The sequence below is a fragment of the Anabas testudineus genome, chromosome 18, assembly GCF_900324465.2.
Source record: "Anabas testudineus chromosome 18, fAnaTes1.2, whole genome shotgun sequence".
In the NCBI taxonomy this organism is placed as follows: domain Eukaryota; kingdom Metazoa; phylum Chordata; class Actinopteri; order Anabantiformes; family Anabantidae; genus Anabas; species Anabas testudineus.
The window spans coordinates 12,940,255-12,959,400 of NC_046627.1; the positions used below are offsets into that span (position 1 = coordinate 12,940,255).

A 19,146-nucleotide genomic window follows, 5' to 3' on the forward strand; every position below is an offset into this window, starting at 1 on the left:
CACAGAAGTAACTGGTTTGCAACCCCTGTGGCTAGGTTTCCTTCACAGTGTTTTACAAATGTAATAATCTGCTCATCATCCTGACACTTTACAAGGAAATATTTCCATCTTTAGTATTTATGTAGCTGTATTTCCTCACAGCTTCTACATTTCTGTAAAGGAGGAAACTGCCTCAGCTGTCTGTCCAGCATTGTTCTGACAGGGTGATATCACAAGGTACAAGTACCTCTGAATCAGATGTAGTGGTAGTTCTGACTTTAACCTGCAGATGCCGACGTTACGTTAAAAGTTAAACTGAAAATTTTGTAATTGTACCAAACTCCCATTTTATTTATGCACATTTTACTTAGTATTTATCTTAAAAAGAGTTAACATGTGAATGAGGTTTAATCTCTGCTTATGTGCTAACTTGCATAACATTTATGTGTGTATAACCAACAGTATGTTGTTATATTCTTAACCACCACATATTATTGCTGTGTGCAAATATCATTCATCTGCTGAAGTGACACAGACTGTTTTATTAGTCACTGCAATGCTTTTAATGGTTAAAATCAATACATGTAGAGGCTATAAACACAGTGATGTTTTAGTTTGTGCTGGTGAAATTCAAAATCACCAATTAATCAATCAATAAAAGAAAAAAAAAGAAACACTCAGATCATAACTAGAAAATAATCAAAATATTTTGACAGTCAAGCTGCTACTGAAAGAAATAAGTCGATGATCAACCCTCTTTTCAACTCCACTCCATGAGCTCCACCTACACTTCTTATTCCTCACACTCCTTGAGCTCCTCCTGTTCCTCCTATTCCTCGAGCTCTTCCTCCTCCTCCTCCTCTGGCTCCTCCTGCTCCCCGTCCTCTTCCTCCTATTCTAGCTCCTCCCAGTCCTCTGGCTCTTCCTTCTCCCCGTCCTCTTCCTCCTCCTCTAGCTCTTCCTTCTCCCCGTCCTCTTCCTCCTCCTCTAGCTCCTCTTTCCCCCCGTCCTCTTCCTACTCCTCTGGCTCTTCCTACTCCTCTGGCTCCTCCTGCTCCTCTAGCTCCTCTTTCTCCCCGTCCTCTTCCTACTCCTCTGGCTCTTCCTACTCCTCTGGCTCCTCCTGCTCCCCGTCCTCTTCCTACTCCTCTGGCTCTTCCTACTCCTCTGGCTCCTCCTGCTCCTCTGGCTCCTCCTGCTCCCCGTCCTCTTCCTACTCCTCTGGCTCTTCCTACTCCTCTGGCTCCTCCTGCTCCCCGTCCTCTTCCTACTCCTCTGGCTCTTCCTACTCCTCTGGCTCCTCCTCCTCCCCATCCTGTTCTTACTCCTCTAGCTCCTTTCACTCCTCTAGCTATATCTGCTTCCAGTCTTCTTCCTACTCCTCTAGCTCCTCCCTCTCCTTCTTTCTTCTTCCAGTGTCCTGGTGTACATTTTTTTTATCATTTTTTTGTATTTCTGGGACATTTTCCCCCCAGTACGCACTCGCTATCCACTTGTTTAGGTTTTCACTGTGACAGCAGAAAGTTGACCAGAGCATAGAAGGTACATTAACATCCTTGCTCATTGTTGTGTTTGTGTTGGGCTCTGCTCCAGTCACTAGGTAGCCTTCACCATTGCAGTAATCATCTAAGACACATTTAACACAACTTTCCATTCTTGCCGAACTGCCCTTATTGAAAGTGGCAACTTGTGGAACAGCATTTGTAAGAGTGCATGTTGAAATTTTATCGTCTTCACTAAATGCATAAGAAAGTGGAAATAAATGTCCCTTGTCATATCTTGTGCCTGTTTTATAATCGTTGTCACCGGCCTGGTACTCAGCCTTGATATCACAATCCTCCATATTTGCATCATTTTTCTTGTTTTCAAGCTGTAAAAGTTAAAACACTCAGTCAGTGGAACTGATATTGAATAAATATGATTAAAACATTTATAGGTTTTAATTATTACAGTGTTACTTACATTACAGTGGTTTATTGTTATTAATATTTTTCTTTCTTCTTGTTCTTATTACTTAAAACACTGGATTATCAATCATCATATTAATTTTTTTCAAAAAACCTTTGTGGAAGACGAAACATGGCTAAAGCAAAACAGAAATGATCTTAACAAAACTGTTAAAATGTTTGATTAAATATATACATCGATTTATTAAATGCATGATGCAAATAAGTGGCACTTATTATATTTTATGTTCTTGTTATATTCAACATTATGATTGTTCTCCCTATTGGACACTGAGGGTCTTTCTTCAGCTGTAAATGTTGGAAAGTTCACTCAGTGGTGCAGATTGTTGCATCAATATAACACAAACAAATGACTTTATGTGATGCAAGATTTTTAGATAAAGACATACCTGTGGCTCTATTTTCCAATCACGTTCCACTTCTCTCTCCCCTCCTCCTCTGTATTTGTAAGCAGAAAACTTGGGGTGGAGTTTCATTAAGAAGAAACCCTTTACACTGTGACACGGCCTGCACCAGTTTATTCTCTGTGGGATTGATGGACAGGAGGAGGAGGATGGTGAGGGGCAGGAGACACCACATCTTCAGTGGAGTCATCATCACACACTGTCAGAGGAGAAAAGAAAAAATCATTAGTCTGATGAGTCAAAATTCATCAAACATCAAACTTCACATACAGTTGGTTTTGTTTTGTTTAACCAACAAAGGAACATGAATTTTCTTGCATTGTAAAATGTCAATGTCTTGAACCAGGAAGACAAAACAAATTCACACCATTGTCACAGAGATACATCACATGAGCTGTGTGAGGAGCGATACTAAGCTGTAAAACCTACTACATATTAAAATGTTATCAGACATCAGGTGTCGTTCTATAATCAGTGGAAATAAATGATCATCCACCTCTTTCCTGTCTTCTTCTTATTATTATTCTGTAGCACCTCACTTGATTAGTCTCTGATCGTCCCTCTCCGTCTGTCTCTCCCACACGGTTCAGTTGGTTTAAATATATTCTCACCACTGTCTGATTATCGGGGAGATAAGTGTGTATTTGGAAATTTAAGCAACCTCTGACCAATCAGCGTGATGAAACACACACATACTCCAAGTGCTGTACATTAAAATCTCTTTTAACAAACTGTCAGGTTTCATAATGTATTTGAGCAGCAGCTCCAAATGTTTGGTTTTCCAGCTATGACACAATAACAGAAACTCCTTTCTGTAACAATGCAGTACACTTCAGTGATGTGGTGTGAATTACAGCTCTTTCTGAAGACGGTTCTTGTATTAAAGTCTGTGCATCAGTTGAAATCCTTTTTGCAGATTATTGCAGATGTCATGTTTCTGTACACAACCTCTCTAAATCTAGATATGCATCACATGTCAATCCTTGTGGATAGCTAAATATATCTAACATCGTCGAATATCAGGGGAACATTTTCCACTTGTTTTGGTCGTGTTGAAGCCAAACTTGTAGGAGACAGAGTTGACCTCCACCTGATGGAGCTCAACACATGATTTGTTGTCAGGTTGTCATCTCTGATTTGACCACTGATTACTTTTAATCATTAGATAAACTCTGAGGTATCGTAGTCACACTCAATTCTTTTAGAAACAATTCTATTTTCCTATTTCAACTTGCTGTTCTTGCACATATTTACACCATCTTTTTACAGTAGATCAGATGTGCTTTGTACATTTCAGTTACTGGTCGCTGCTGTTTTTGTGTTTTGTCTTCAGACGTCTGTCTTCACTTTCTCCTTGTGTTCTTGCACTGTTTGCACTAGGTTGCACAGGATGCACTTTATGTGGCTAGGACAACTTAGTTCTCAGCTCCATGTTCATTCTTGTTACTGTCTCATGTAGCACCTTGGTTCTGCAGAAACATTGTCTCATTTCATGTAGTGCTTAAGCTATATGTGGTTGGAATGATTTACTTGACTTGACTTGACTTGACTTATTTTATTTGATATAATGATTATTTGTAGGAGAATAGGTTGGTATGACCGCTGTCTTACTCTGCAGTTAATTGGATTCACACAAACATCTTAATGTCTGTGGTTTTAAACAGTTTAATATCAGAGAAGCAAAAAAAGGTTTTACTGTGAAACTAAATAGAAACTGGTCTTTTCTGTAGCAGTGGTTAGTTGTTCTGTTGAGACTAGTGACACCACGATCGTGCGTTTGGAAAACAAGTTTAAAAACATTACATGCAAGTATAAAGCCCTGTCTCTTGCCTACAAGACATTGTACTTGCTTTCCGAAAATCAAGCTATCAAACAGCTGGTGGGATCATCTTAGCATAAAGATTGAACAGGAAAAAGCTCAGTGGTTCACAATTTATACTATTTGTTTAATATGTATTAAATCTTAGAGATGACAGTTTTCTTGTATGTCATGATTGTAATGTTTGCTCTTCTACAACCTGCCAACAAACTAATTTGACCAATAACTCTGACATTTCGTTGTCCTGCCACATCCTCCAAGCAACAAGTCTTTTTCACAAAGGGAAGTTTAAAGCACTATTGCATTGGAGTTATCTTATTATCTCTGCTGCATAAAGCTTGGTGTCACTGTCAAATGTCCCCACAAAGCTAAATCACTGTTGACGACCTGTCCTAACTTTTGTGTGTCACGACTCTGACAGAACAGAACAGCACATGAAGACACAAAATGTCCTTGATGTGATGTAAAACGCTGTCAGAAAGAAACAAAATGATCATAAATAACATGACTGCTTGTATTGTGGTCATTTTTTGTCTGGGATTTACCACTATACACATAAAATGGAATTGAATTGAAGATCTAAATGTGAGAAGAATCAAAAATAATAACATATTCTGTGTTATTCAGCATGTTTCTGTTTACTAGATAAGTCCACATGTTATTCTTTGCTTGAATGTCCTCAGTATTAATGTACAATATTAAAATAATGAAGTGTATCCTTCTGATGGATGTCATTTGTGTTTTAAAAATTTGAGCATATTCACATTTATCGATTAAATAAATTACACTGATGTCATGATGTCAGCTAACTAGACATTTTTACACTGTTGTTAAAGAGCTCAGTGTCCATATTAAATTTATATTAAAGTAAGAACTGTAACATGATGCAGTTTTGTTAGATACATACTAAGAGATTATGTACATGGTGACCTTCAATGACTTAAAATCTTCATTGTCATACACAACATGCAGCAAGTCATCTCAAAAGAGTAGTTTAAGGCACTGTTGCATCAAATTCTTGTCACATCTCTATTGCGTAATCTTCAATGTCACAGTGAAGAATCATTTTTCCAGAAAGTTAAAGAAAAACAAAGTAAAAAAAAAACCCTGCAATTCCTTCTCTAGTCCATCAGGATGTTGTGTATGGGATGGTCAGGTTATTACAGAATGGCCTTTATCGTTTTTTTATATGCAATTCTCCACCACATTCTTTAATGAGTCTAACCTCACTCCAGTTACTGTGCAGGCTTTTGGCAAACGTTTGTCTGACCACCTTGCTTACTTCTGCTTTATGCTGCCTCCCAGGAAGACTGCAGGATAAAACAGCACATTTGCTGTAGTTTGATAAAACATTTGTAGCATCTTTCTGCAGATGTCTTATGACCGACGCTACCTTAGAAGAAAGGTGTCTCCACCTTTGGTCATACTGTGCATCTGTTTATACAGATCTGTGTTGTGTGACCAGTCCAACTTATTGGCTAGTGGAGAAAAAATAGGTGGAGAAATTTAAACAAGTGACCAAAAGTACAAATGAAGAACAAAGTAGTGTAAGTGCCACTGTATCTTACTCGAGTAGAAGTATAATACACTCTTAAAAAACAGCAAAGAACTGGCAGCGCAGTTGCCATTATTTTAATGTAAAATCAACAGTGCTTTAATGTAGTTAAAATTGACAGTTTGGTTACAGTTTTTGTAAAGACAGAAACAAGCTGTTATTGTTTACTGTAACAGTAAAATACTGGCCAAATATTTAGTTGAAAGTTAGTTTAGTTGAAATATTTAGCAGTTGACCCGCCTAATGTTCTTGCTGCGTGTTGTTGTTTTTGTTGCCTGCTGTTTTTTTCTCTCTCCTCTTTCCACTCACCCCAACCGGTCGAGGCAGATGGCCGCCCACTATGAGCCTGGTTCTGCTGGAGGTTTCTTCCTCTAAAGGGAGTTTTTCCACTCCACTGTTGCCTAAAGCTTGCTCAAATGGGATTGTTGGGTTTTCTGTATCATTTTTTTCATTTTATTCTCTGTAAGGTCTTTACAGACATCCTTACACTGTAAAGTGTCTTGAGATAACTTATGTTGTGAATTGGCGCTATACAAATTAAACTAAATTGAATTGAATTATTGTTAATTGAAGTACAGTATATATAACTTATTCACTACATACATTTGCATGAGTGTTTTATTTAGTAATTATTTCACTCTTACTCTTTACTATTAAACTACCTTACACTCAGTAAAAATGAGTGAGAGTAAACTTGATAGACTGTGGTGCTGATTGCTGGAGTGGTGAAAGGCAACACTTGCAGGTCTCTGAAAACAAAACAAAAAAAAAAAAACAAACAACATGACTCTGACTGATTTGTTTATGAGTTCAGTTTTGTAGTTTTCTTTAGCAAGCAAGCGAATTTAGGCAGGTAACTCAGCAACCTACACATATACAATAGCTATGTTCATTTAAGTTAGACAGTTTGAAAAGGCAATGTCTGGATATGTGCACGTGGCAAATGTTTATCCAAGACTAAGTAAATTCAAGCTCACCCTGTAATTTGCAGGATGACAATCAGTCGTCCAGTGCCAAAATAACAGCAATGTACTGCATTCGAAGATTACAGGAACATAGTTTTTAAGTAAATTAACATCAAAGTCTAATAGTGTAGTTCTGGCATTAACCTGCAGGTGGAGTTAATGTACTGCATTATAAACAAAAATCAACAGACAGTCCTTGTATAGTCGATGAAGAGTCTGTATCTGTATGAAGTACTCTGAAACAGGACTTTATTTTCCATCCATCCATCCATCCATTCTCATCCGCTTATCCGGGACCGGGTCGCGGGGGGAGCAGCTTAAGCAGAGATGCCCAGACTTCCCTCTCCCTAGACACCTCCTCCAGCTCTTCCGGGGGGACACCGAGGCGTTCCCAGGCCAGCCGAGAGACATAGTCCCTCCAACGTGTCCTGGGTCTTCCCCGGGGCCTCCTCCCGGTGGGACAGGACCGGAAAACCTCCCCTGGGAGGCGTCCCGGGGGAATCCGAAACAGATGCCCAAGCCACCTCAACTGGCCCCTCTCGATGCAGAGGAGCAGCGGTTCTACTCCGAGCTCATCCCGGGTGACTGAGCTCCTCACCCTATCTCTAAGGGTGCGCCCAGCCACTCTACGGAGGAAACTCATTTCGGCCGCTTGTATCCGCGACCTTGTCCTTTCGGTCATGACCCAAAGCTTATGACCATAGGTGAGGGTAGGAACATAGACTGAGCGGTAAATCGAGAGCTTTGCCTGTCGGCTCAGCTCCTTTTTCACCACGACGGACCGGTACACCGACCGCATTACTGCTGCCGATGCACCAATCCGTCTGTCAATCTCACGCTCCCTTTTTCCCCTCACTCGTGAACAAGACCCCAAGATACTTAAACTCCTCCACTTGAGGGAGGATCTCCCCCCCAACCTGGAGGGTGCAAGCCACCTTTTTCCGGTTGAGAACCATGGCCTCAGACTTGGAGGTGCTGATTCTCATCCCAGCCCCTTCACACTCGGCTGCAAACCGCCCCAGTGCCTGCTGGAGGTCCCGGTCTGATGAGGCCAACAGGAGAACATCATCTGCAAAAAGCAGAGATGAAATCCTGTGATTCCCAAACCGGATTCCCTCCGACCCCTGGCTGTGCCTAGAAATCCTGTCCATAAAAGTAATGAACAGGATCGGTGACAAAGGACAGCCCTGTCGGAGTCCAACATGCACCAGGAACAAGTCTGACTTACTACCGGCAATGCGAACCAAGCTCCTACTCCGGTCATACAAGGACCGAATGGCCCTTAACAAAGGGTCCCGAATCCCGTATTCCCGAAGTACCTCCCACAGGATGCCACGAGGGACACGGTCAAACGCCTTCTCCAAGTCCACAAAACACATGTAGACTGGATGGCCGAACTCCCATGAACCCTCAAGCTCCCTAGCGAGAGTATGGAGCTGGTCCAGTGTTCCACGGCCAGGACGAAAACCGCATTGTTCCTCCTGGATCCGAGGTTCGACTAGCGGCCTAACTCTCCTCTCCAGCACTCTGGAATAGACTTTCCCAGGGAGGCTGAGGAGTGTGATCCCCCTATAGTTGGAACACACCCTCCGGTCCCCCTTTTTAAAAAGAGGAACCACCACCCCGGTCTGCCAGTCCAGAGGTACTGTCCCTGATCTCCACGCGATGCTGCAAAGGCGTGTCAACCAAGACAGCCCTACAACATCCAGAGACTTAAGGTACTCAGGGCGAATTTCATCCACCCCTGGTGCCTTGCCACCGAGGAGCTTACTGACTACCTCGGTGACTTCGACCAGGGAAATGGACGAATCAACCTCTGAGTCCCCAGCCTCTGCTTCCTCAACAGAAGGCGTGTCGACGGGGTTGAGGAGATCCTCAAAGTATTCCTTCCACCGTCCTACAATGTCCCCAGTCGAAGTCAGCAGCCCTCCACTGTAAACAGTGTTGGCAGGAAACTGCTTTCCCCTTCTGAGGCGCCGGACGGTTTGCCAGAATTTCCTTGAGGCAGACCGATAGTCCTCCTCCATGGCCTCGCCAAACTTTTCCCAGGTCCGAGTTTTTGCCTCTGCGACCGCGCGGGCTGCGGCACGTTTGGCCTGCCGATACCCATCAGCTGCATCAGGAGTCCCATAGGCCAACCAGGCCTGATAAGACTTCTTCTTCAGCTTGACGGCTTCCCTTACTTCCGGTGTCCACCACCGGGTTCGGGGGTTGCCGCCACGACAGGCACCAGAGACCCTACGGCCACAGCTTCGAACAGCCGCATTGACAATGGAGGTGGAAAACGTGGTCCACTCGGACTCAATGTCTCCAGGCTCCCTCGGAACCTGATTGTAGCTCTCCCGGAGGTGGGAGTTGAAGACCTCTCTGACAGAGGGTTCCACCAGACTTTCCCAACAGACCCTCACAATACGTTTGGGTCTGCCAGGTCTATCCAGCTCCCTCCTCCGCCATCGGATCCAACTCACCACCAGGTGGTGATCAGTTGATAGCTCAGCCCCTCTCTTCACCCGAGTGTCCAAGACATATGGTCGGAGGTCAGATGATACAACCACAAAGTCGATCATAGACTTTATTTTATTATATAATAAACAGCAGACAAACTGTCAACTGGATCACGTAATTTCAACATAGAAGTTTCGAAGAAGTACATTAGGGAATATCATAAGAATAATAATAATAATGAATACTTTATTGATCCCCTTGGGGAAATTATGGGTGGACAGCTGCTAGACGGTATGTCAGCGCTACACTACACGGTTTTGTTGTCTTGTCCAAGGACACCTCAGCAAGTATATCCGGGTAGATTTAATTACAGTGTTTGTGAATATAACAAATTTGAATATGTTTTTAATCCAGTTTTTCTGTTTAATCCACTAACATTTATATATGTACTTTACATTGTTCTTGAAGTATACTTGCTCACGTTACTCAGATATTATTAAAACAATATAGAAAATGTTTTAAAAAAACAAGAAAAAAAGGGGTGAGGGTGTTGTTTATTCAACACCCTCACTGAATGTGTTAAAGCAAAGCATGAGGAAATCGATACTCTGACCACTTTTACCTTTTAAGGAGGTTCATGCTACTTGTAAGTCGGAGAGAGGTGATCTATTTATACTTATTAACACATATGATGTGTCAGGTGGGGCTTAGTTCATGGAAGCAAATCACCATCAGTTCTTGAAGGCTTCCTGTCTTAAACCAGGTGTCTGTTTAAAAATGATTCACTCCCTGTTACACAAATTAAAATGCTTAATATATATATGTGTGTGTGATGGTGTGATGATGTTTCATTAATTAATAATTTATTAGTCATGCCATCATCAAATGCATGAGAACATTGAACTAATTTATCTTTATTTAAAAATAAATCTGAACATGTGTTATGAAATGACAGCCACATTTTTTAGCGTGGTACTTAAAGAATAATTAGATCTTGATACTGTATATAAAAAAAAAAACTAGTAAAAGAGTCAATGCCTGAAGGTCGATTTCATTAATTCAGGCAAAAACTTCCTTTTAGATTTAAACATGACGTCCTACAGTCTGGACAGATGTGAATGTAAAATACAACTTCACTGGTTGGTGAAGATACAAAAAGCATTGGTGTGATTCTAGTTCATTTTTTTAAAAGGCTGACATTTTCCATTTTTAGGGAAGTTAAATATCTCATATCATTACTATTGTCAGAGCTTAATAAATCTTTTCTCACAAAGATTTTTAAAATATTTAAACCTCAGTTAAATCATGTCTTCACCAGGTAAAGTTAAGCATCAGATATGATAGAAAAACTGTAGAGTTCCTGCAAGTTATCTTTTGAGAATTAAGAATTCATCTCAAAGAAGATATAAATAGATACATTAACACCTCTGGTGTGATGACTTTCAAGGTTCAGGTCATGAGAAGCAAAAAGCAACACCTCTGTTTGACACACAGAGTTCCTGTGAGAATAGAAGATAGTGTCTCCTTTTAAAGTAATCCACTCTCTGTTATACCAAATAAAACAATGTGATTCCATACACACTTATAATGCTGCTTATAATTCTGTAATATCAATCATAAATCACTATGTTTAGTACATGGAACAAGGAGATTGAGAGTTTTATTTATAAAGTCATTTAAATTCAATGAATTAAATGTGAATTTTGCCTCAGAGGGTTTTTGCAAAATGCTCGACAACTACACCCTCTGTCCTCACACCTTTAGCTCAGAAAGAGTGGGCGTAACAACAACAAAAATGTAAATGTGAAGCAAACTACAGCATCTTATCATATATCAATCTTTCCTTTGTGTAAATTTGTTTTTAGTTGTATTATATTATTTATGTATTTATAGAACTTCTTTTCTTTCAGCTTTTCCCATCGAGATCGCCACAGCGAATCATCCTTTTCCACCTAACTCATCTAACTATCATGGGCATATTCTACCCTAACACCAGCCAACCTCATGTCCTCTGTTATCAGATCCAGACCCATGATTCACTATCCCTCCTCTGCACATGTCCGAACCATCTCAGTCTGGCCTCTCTGACTTTGTCGCTAACACAGACAACGTGAGCCGTCCCTCTGATGTGCTCGTTCCTTATTCTGTCTAACCTGGTCACTCCTAAGGAGAACCTCAACATCTTCATCTCTGCTACCTCCATCTCAGCCTCTTGTCTCTGTCTCACTGCTACCGTCTCTAACCCATAGAGCAGAGCTGGTCTCACCACTGTCTTGTACACCTTTCCTTTGAGTCTTGCTGACACTCTTCTGTCACACAACACTCCTGACACTTTCCTCCACCCGCTCCAACCTGCCTGCACTCGCCGCTTCACCTCTTTTCCACACTCCCCATCACACTGAACTGTTGACCCCAAGTACTTAAACTCCAGCACCTTCTTCACCTCAGCCCCCTGTAACCTCACGCTTCTACCTTGATCCCTCTCGTTTAGACACATGTATTCTGTCTTACTACGACTGACCTTCATGCCTCTTCTTTCCAGAGCAAACCTCCACCTTTCCAGCTGTTCCTCCACCTGCTCTCTACTCTCACTGCAAATCACAATGTCATCCGCAAACATCATTGTCCAGGGAGATTCCTGTCTGACCTCATCTGTCAGCCTGTCCATTAGCATAGCAAACAAGAAGGGACTCAAAGCTGATCCTTGGTGTAGTCCCACCTCCACCTTGAACTCCTCTGTCTGACCACAGCACATCTCACCACCGTCATACTTCTCTCATACATGTCCTGAACTAGTCTGACGTACTTCTCTGCCACTCCCGACGACCTCATACAGTACCACAGCTCCTCCCTCGGCACCCTGTCATACGCCTTCTCTAAATCTACAAAGACACAATGCAGCTCCTTCTGACCATCTCTGTACTTTTCCATCAACATTCTCAAAGCAAAAACAGCATCAGTGGTGCTCTTACGGGGCATGAAACCATACTGCTGCTCACAAATCTCCACCTTCTTCCTAAGCCTGGCTTCCACTACTCTTTCCCACATCTTCCTCTCTTCTTTCCCTGTCATTCTCCTCATTCATCAGCTCCGCAAAATACTCCTTCCATCTTTTCTGCACACTCTCCTGGGTTGTTAGCACCTTTCCATCTCTGTCCTTAACCACCCTTATCTGTTGCACATCCTTCCCATCTCTATCTCTCTGTCTGGCTAGCCTGTACAAGTCCTTCTCTCCTTCCTTTGTGTCTAACCTGTCATACAGCTCATCGTAAGCTTTCTGTTTGGCCTTTGCCATCTCTCTCTTCACTCTACGCTGCGCTTCCTTGTACTCCTGTCTACTTTCCTCAGTCCTTTCTACATCCCATTTCCTTTTAGCCAACCTCTTCCTCTGGACACATTCCTGTACTTCCTCATTCCACCACCAAGTGTCTTTACCTTCTTTCCCCTTTCCAGATGACACACCTAGCACCTTCCTACCTGTTTCCATGATAACCTCTGCTGTAGTTTCCCAGTCATCTGGAAGCTCATCCTGACCACCAAGAACCTGTCTCAACTCCTCAAGTTTCTTCATTCTTTAACTTCCACCACTTGGTCTTCTTTTCTGTCTTCCCTCTCTTCTTCTTCCTGACCTCCAGAGTCATCTTACACACCACCATGCAGTGCTGCCTGGCTACACTCTCTCCTGCCACCACTTTGCAGTCACTAACCTCTCTCAAATGCCCTCGTCTACATAGGATGTAGTCCACCTGTGTACTCCTACCTCCACTTCTGTATGTCACTCTATGTTCCTCTCGCTTCTGGAAGTAAGTGTTGACTACAGCCATTTCCATCCTCTTAGCAAAGTCCACCACCATCTGTCCTTCCGGATTCCTTTCCTTCACACCAAACCTGCCCATCACCTCCTCATCACCTCTGTTGCCCTCACCAACATGCCCATTGAAGTCTGCTCCAACAACAACTCTCTCTCCTCTGGGGATACTCTCTATGACCTCATCAAACTCACTCCAGAATCTCTCCTTCTCTTCTAACTCACAGCCAACCTGTGGCGCATACCCACTGACGACATTCACCATCTGTTACAAAATGGGGACGGACAAGACTGACGGGGACCAAACGGGTGCGAACAAAAAGTATATTTATTAACCACAGGGTCAGGGGACACAGGGAACTAACAAACTAACAAAGTATCAAATAAAACACTGTGGAAACACAGGCAAAAACTCAAACCATAACTCTAACGACAACATACAAAGTACCAACAAAAAACCACGCACAAATGCGGACATGAAACTAACAAACTAAATGTACAAAGTGACAAACCAAAATCACTGCGCAAGGCAGGCAAACAGGAACAAACATACAAAACTAACAGGACAAAGTATCAACTAAACATGCTGCATAAACACAGACCAAACAAATCAAAACCTACAAACCAAAAACAGACAGGTGCCTCACAGACAAACGAACAAACGAACAAACAGACTGACCAGATTAGTGAAGGAGTAGTGTGCAGCATGAATGGTTGTCAAACGAACTAACCAGAGATGAATCAATGTCTGCATGAGAGGGCAGTGAGCATGAATGAAGCAGAAGTGACAAACCAGCAATGAACTGAGGACTGAGGGGTGCTTTTAAAACAGAGGGATGCACAGGTGAGTTGAATGAGTCAATTAGTCCAGCAGTGAGTGGAGGGTGGAAAGTGGAGGAAGTCCATATATTGTGTGATACAGGAGGGTGAGACCAGAACAAAACAGAACCAAAGCCGCAGACAGGGGCAAAGGGAGGAGCTGTAACACCAACACCCCTTCAATTTCTAGCTTTAGGCTCATCACCCTGTCTGAGACTCTTTTCACCTCTAGGACATTGTTCACAAACTCCCCCTTCAGGATCACTCCTACCCCGTTTCTCTTCCTATCCACACCATGGTAGTTTGTATCCTCCTGCTGCCCTTGTCTCCTGCACACACAGAACATCTACCTTCCTTCTCTCCATCATGTCTGCCAGCTCTCTGCCTTTCCCTGTCATCGTGCCAACGTTAAGAGTCCCTATTCTCAAACCTATGCTCCTGCCTTTTCTCTTCTCTGTCTGACCACGAACCTTTTGCCTCCCCTCTTTCTTCGACCAACAGTAGTCAAATTTCCACCGGCACCCTGTAGGTTAACAGCATCGGTGGCGGTCATTGTTAACCCGGGCCTCGACTGATCTGGTATGAAATTCTTATGGATGATTCGCATGATTGTTTTTGGCAATTTTTACACCGGATGCCCTTCCTGACGCAACCCTCTCTATTTATCCGGGCTTGGGACCGGCACAGAACTCACTGTCTGTGGCTTGATTGTATTTATAGAACATATAATTATATTGCCTATGTGTTATTTTGATATCAGAAAAATACTAGTTATCAACAGACTGAGATGTTGAGCTGCTTTTTGTGGTTGTGAAATAATAAATTAATAAATATTTGAATTGTCATTTGTTTTCTATTTGTGCTATCAGACCAGAACTGAATATATTAATAGACAACATAACACAAAATTCTCTAAATATTACATTTATTATACTTCTACATTTAGTAGGAGAATCTAGGTTCAAAAACATTACCACATTTGTGATTGAGGTCAGTTCCAGACTCTTTTAAAGAGTAAATTTTCTATTGTAAAAAACTAATAAGTTTAATTTTAAGAAGTTAAAATTTCTCTCTCACATGCTATAGAAATTGGACCTTGCACATTTAACAGATGTTGAAATTATTTTAATTCACAAATTCACCCAATAATGAATGAATTTATTGACCAATAAATCAATACCACAATATCCAACAATATTACAAATTTCAAAATGTAATCATCAACAAATGAATAAATCAAATGTGAATAAAATACAGATAAACCAGTCAGGAATTAAAAATACAATGTAATATTGTATACAGTCTAAATGTACCTGAAGTTAAAAATCCACAACATGAAAAATCAAAATGCAAAATAACGACTAAAGTATTCAAATCTAAATATAATAAAGAGAAATACAGAATTATCTTCATATTATTATGGTTAAACATTCATCAGCAGGTTAAAGTTTAGCAAAGAGAATCATAATTTACTTCTACTGCTGCATTTCTGAAAGCTCTGTGATATTATTGACTTCCAAAACTATCCTGAGGGTAAAATCAGTGTCTTTGGATTTTATTAGAGGCCTCATTAGATTCAAACACTGGTTTCTAAGTTTTGACCTAGTTTTAGTCTTCAACTATGATCCTCAATGTTTTACCGTTCTTCCTGAAGCCTTTGGCTTTGTCTTTGTGGAAAATCTCTTAGAATTTTTTTTGTGGGTATTTGCAGGTTGTTTTAATATTTAATGCTCTTAGAGACTCTTCAGCAGTTTCTTTGAGCGGGTACTTGGAGGGGTTTTCTTCTGGTTCTGGAAATACCTCAAATCTTGTGCTACCAGTGCTCAGTTCATTATAGAGATCTGCCAAAGTTCTCATCGGCAGATATGTAGTTTTTGATTCATCTCGAACATTGGCTCCCCAGAATGCTCCTGCTATCCACTTTCTGTTTTGTTGACTGTAACAGCAGAAAGCTGACCAGAGCATTGAAGGTATATTAACTCTGCTGCTGAGTTGTTCGTCTGGACTTGCCTTTGCTCCAGTCACTACGTAGCCTTCTTTGTTTTCGCAGTAGTTTTCCAGGATACATTTGATGTAGTTTTCCATTTTTTCCCAGCTGCCAATGTTGAACGAGATTGCTTGTGGAACAATGTTTGTCAGTGTGCACGTTGAGATTTTATCACTTTCATCAAAACCATAAGAAGATGGAAATAAATGGCCCCTGCTATAGTCTGGGTTATGCTTATAGTCGTTGTCACTGGCCTGGTTCTTGTACTCAGCTTGATCACAATTCTTCATGTTTTTGCCAGTGCTCTCGTTTTCAAGCTGCAAAAGTTGAAACAATGAATCACTGTCATAAATAATATAAAAAGTTGAATGTATGCAGATTTTTCCAAAGTAAACCAGATTACAGTGGCAAGACCATAGAGCATCTTGTTAATACACTTTTATTTTTATTTCTAATTTTTTAACATCGGGGGAGAAAACTGTCTGCCAAATGACTAAATGTAGTAAATTTCAGGTCAAGGTGCTGCATTAGTCAAAAGTAAAGACATTATAATGTATTATAGTATGATCATGAATCCATACATACCTGTGGCTCTATCTTCCAGTGGGTTTTGGGTCTTTCCTCTTTCTCCTCTGAGTTTTCTTGTCCTCTGTACTTGTAAGCAGAAAACACTGGGATCTTGTTCTTGGTGTCGTAGAGCGTCACAAACCTTGTCTTGTTCTCATAAGTCTGGCAGATGACTTTGTATGTGATCTTTTCCTTGATTTGACCATTTTCCAAGATGCCTGGAACCTGTGGAGGTTTATTAAGAAGAAACCCTTCACACTGTGACATCTCATTCACCACTTCAGTCTTTGTGGGACTGATGGACAGGAGGAGGAGGACGAAAGGCAGGAGACACCACATGTTCAGAGGAGTCATCATCACACACTGTGAGAGGAGAAAAAAATTAATAATTAAAGTTTAATTAAGCAAAACTTCACATACATTGGTTTAGTTTGGTTTAACTAATAGAAGAACATGGATTTTGTTGCATTGTAATCTTTGTATAGTTTTAACAGACAGTGAACCCAAATAATTTAAAGAAAAAAACAAGAAAAACTTACATTGTGAAAACTTCAAGAAGATGAACAAGAAGAAGAGCAGTCACTTCAAACAAACGGTGTAACTGACCCTCAGATATTCAGTCAAACTGTGAAGGAAGTCTGGCGTTTATATCTACCAGAGCTGTGATATTAGCTACTCCCACCTCCATCAAGGTGTTCTAATGCACCCTTCTAGTCTGCAGCTACACAAACCAACATGCAACAAGCAGTGACGCAGTTTGTGGTCTGACACTTCTTCACTGTGGTCAGCATTAAAAATTTCCACATTGAAGAGGCTAAAACATTAAAACCACTGGTTTGTATAATTGTTTTGTTGGTTCGATAAATCAAACGCTTAAAAATTGAATCACCATAAACACTGTCCACAGCTGGAAATAGTCTCCAACAAATACACTGTTCACTGCTTTCTGATTGTTTTGGTGGAGATGTTCAGAGGAGAGATAATGTTGGGATGAAACAGCACAGAGAACAAGAATAGAGGATGATGTCAGTACAGGGATAAAAACAGGAAAAGGGTAAAAAGACTGAGTAGAAGTTTGTATCTTAGCTAAAAAGATGATCAGTTACACACCAATGTCACACAAACTGTTTATTCTACTGTAGAGTGAGGAAAAGACCAAGCACCCCCTCTACTGATCACTAAACAGATTTAATTAAAACCAAACTGAATTTCTTTGTGTTACTCTGTGGTGTTAAGTACCAAGGAGTATATTTAATCTGTATATAATCAAAACATAAAGTACATCACATACATTTTTTAATATATACTGTATATCCTATTGTTGCATTAGTTTTACTAGTGTATTCATAATTTTGATGTTGTGAAGTGAAAATGTATTTTTAATAACATTAAATGTAATTTAACCTGGCATTGGTTATTTCCTGTTGTTTGTCTTCATCTGAATTTTAATAAGTACCACTAACAATAGTTATCAAATAACTGCAGTGGTTGGATACAAACTGGGAACATTGAAGTACAAGTACTACAGCATTGTACTAAAGTAAAATACATGAGTATATGATCGTTCTGATGTTAACCTGCAGGTGGCGACAGTCTAACTGTGCATTCGTATTTTAATCTTTTTGTCACTCTTTGCGCTTACTCTGCCTTTGATGACGTAAAAATGCTGCGATAATAAACATTGACACAAAATTATGTTATTGAAATGTAGTCCTTTAATTGATTACAAACACATTTAAGTAGTGGAAACTTAATAACAAGTTTCTGCAACAACAGATTAAACATGTTCCTTAACATTTCTTAACATAAAACAATTTAAGAAATTCGAAACGGCATTAGAGGACCTGGATGCTGAAAGTGCCACAGATGCATTTTTCAAGGTATGAATAATTCATTTTACAAATAAATTCTGCTAATGCAATACTGTGGTTTTAAAAATATGAAGCCTGTACTTTGATATAGCGTTATTATTCATGTTTACCACGTAATTTTCATTGTTATTTTTGAAACATTCAAATACACAACTGCTGTGAAAAACGAAAGATTTCAATAATGTGTTGGATAACGTTCATTTAAGGGGCAACTCTGATGCAGTTGTCTATGTCATCTATAAGCTCCAGGGTTCATGGTTCAACTTCCGGTTCACCCAATTCCTGCCGACCTGTCAAAGTGTCACTAGACAACATATTGAATCCTAAAATGCAATAAACTGATAAACTGATGAATAAACAACTTAATATTTCAGAGCAGCCAACCTTAAATTACTTCTTCATTTTGCCAATAATTAATTATGTAGTAAATACAAATGTAGCAGAAAAACAATTTCCCCTGACACAGTGTAGTATGTTGGATCAACTTAATTTTACAAGATCTTGTCATGATTTAAAAATGTTGATGTTCCGCTTATTATCTTTGTTAAGCCAAAACAGTTTTTAGACTGAGATATTATCTTAGGAATAAAGTTAAAATGGTTAAAACTTACTAACTATTGAGGTGAAGCATTTTCATCAAATTACATTTTACATTACGAGACAATAAACTCTTCTTTTACGGTTACTAGACACTGGCACCAGTATATATCTTCTTCTTTAAGTTTCTCCACAATGAATTGTCTCCATCTCACTCTGTTGTCTGCGTCTTCCTTTGTTGCTCTTTGACCTTTCTCTCTTCCATCCTCAGTACTCTTATCCCGATTCTCTCCTCATGAAAATTAGATGTTGTTTTTGAGTTGTGGTTGACCAGAAGTTTTTTTATTATTATTATTATTATTGGTATTAATTCAGTTATTTCAGTGACCTGTGACTTTTTATTACTTTAACACAGGGGTGTCA

General features: G+C 40.3%; 1 protein-coding gene and 1 long non-coding RNA gene across 2 annotated transcripts; both read right to left on the minus strand.

Annotated features, from left to right (window-relative positions):
* Positions 1-15,444: 15,444 nt before the first annotated feature.
* LOC113168355 (endonuclease domain-containing 1 protein-like) lies at positions 15,445-16,669 on the minus strand. Its single transcript, XM_026369373.1, has 2 exons — positions 16,334-16,669; positions 15,445-16,065 (listed from the first exon to the last, which is right to left on the minus strand). Exons 1-2 carry the CDS (start codon positions 16,667-16,669, stop codon positions 15,445-15,447), a joined length of 957 nt encoding a protein of 318 aa, XP_026225158.1.
* Positions 16,670-17,363: 694 nt separating this feature from the next.
* LOC113168651 lies at positions 17,364-17,919 on the minus strand. Its single transcript, XR_003299507.1, has 3 exons — positions 17,833-17,919; positions 17,772-17,773; positions 17,364-17,439 (listed from the first exon to the last, which is right to left on the minus strand). It is a non-coding gene; the product is annotated as an uncharacterized LOC113168651 (long non-coding RNA).
* Between the last annotated feature and the right edge of the window lie 1,227 nt (positions 17,920-19,146).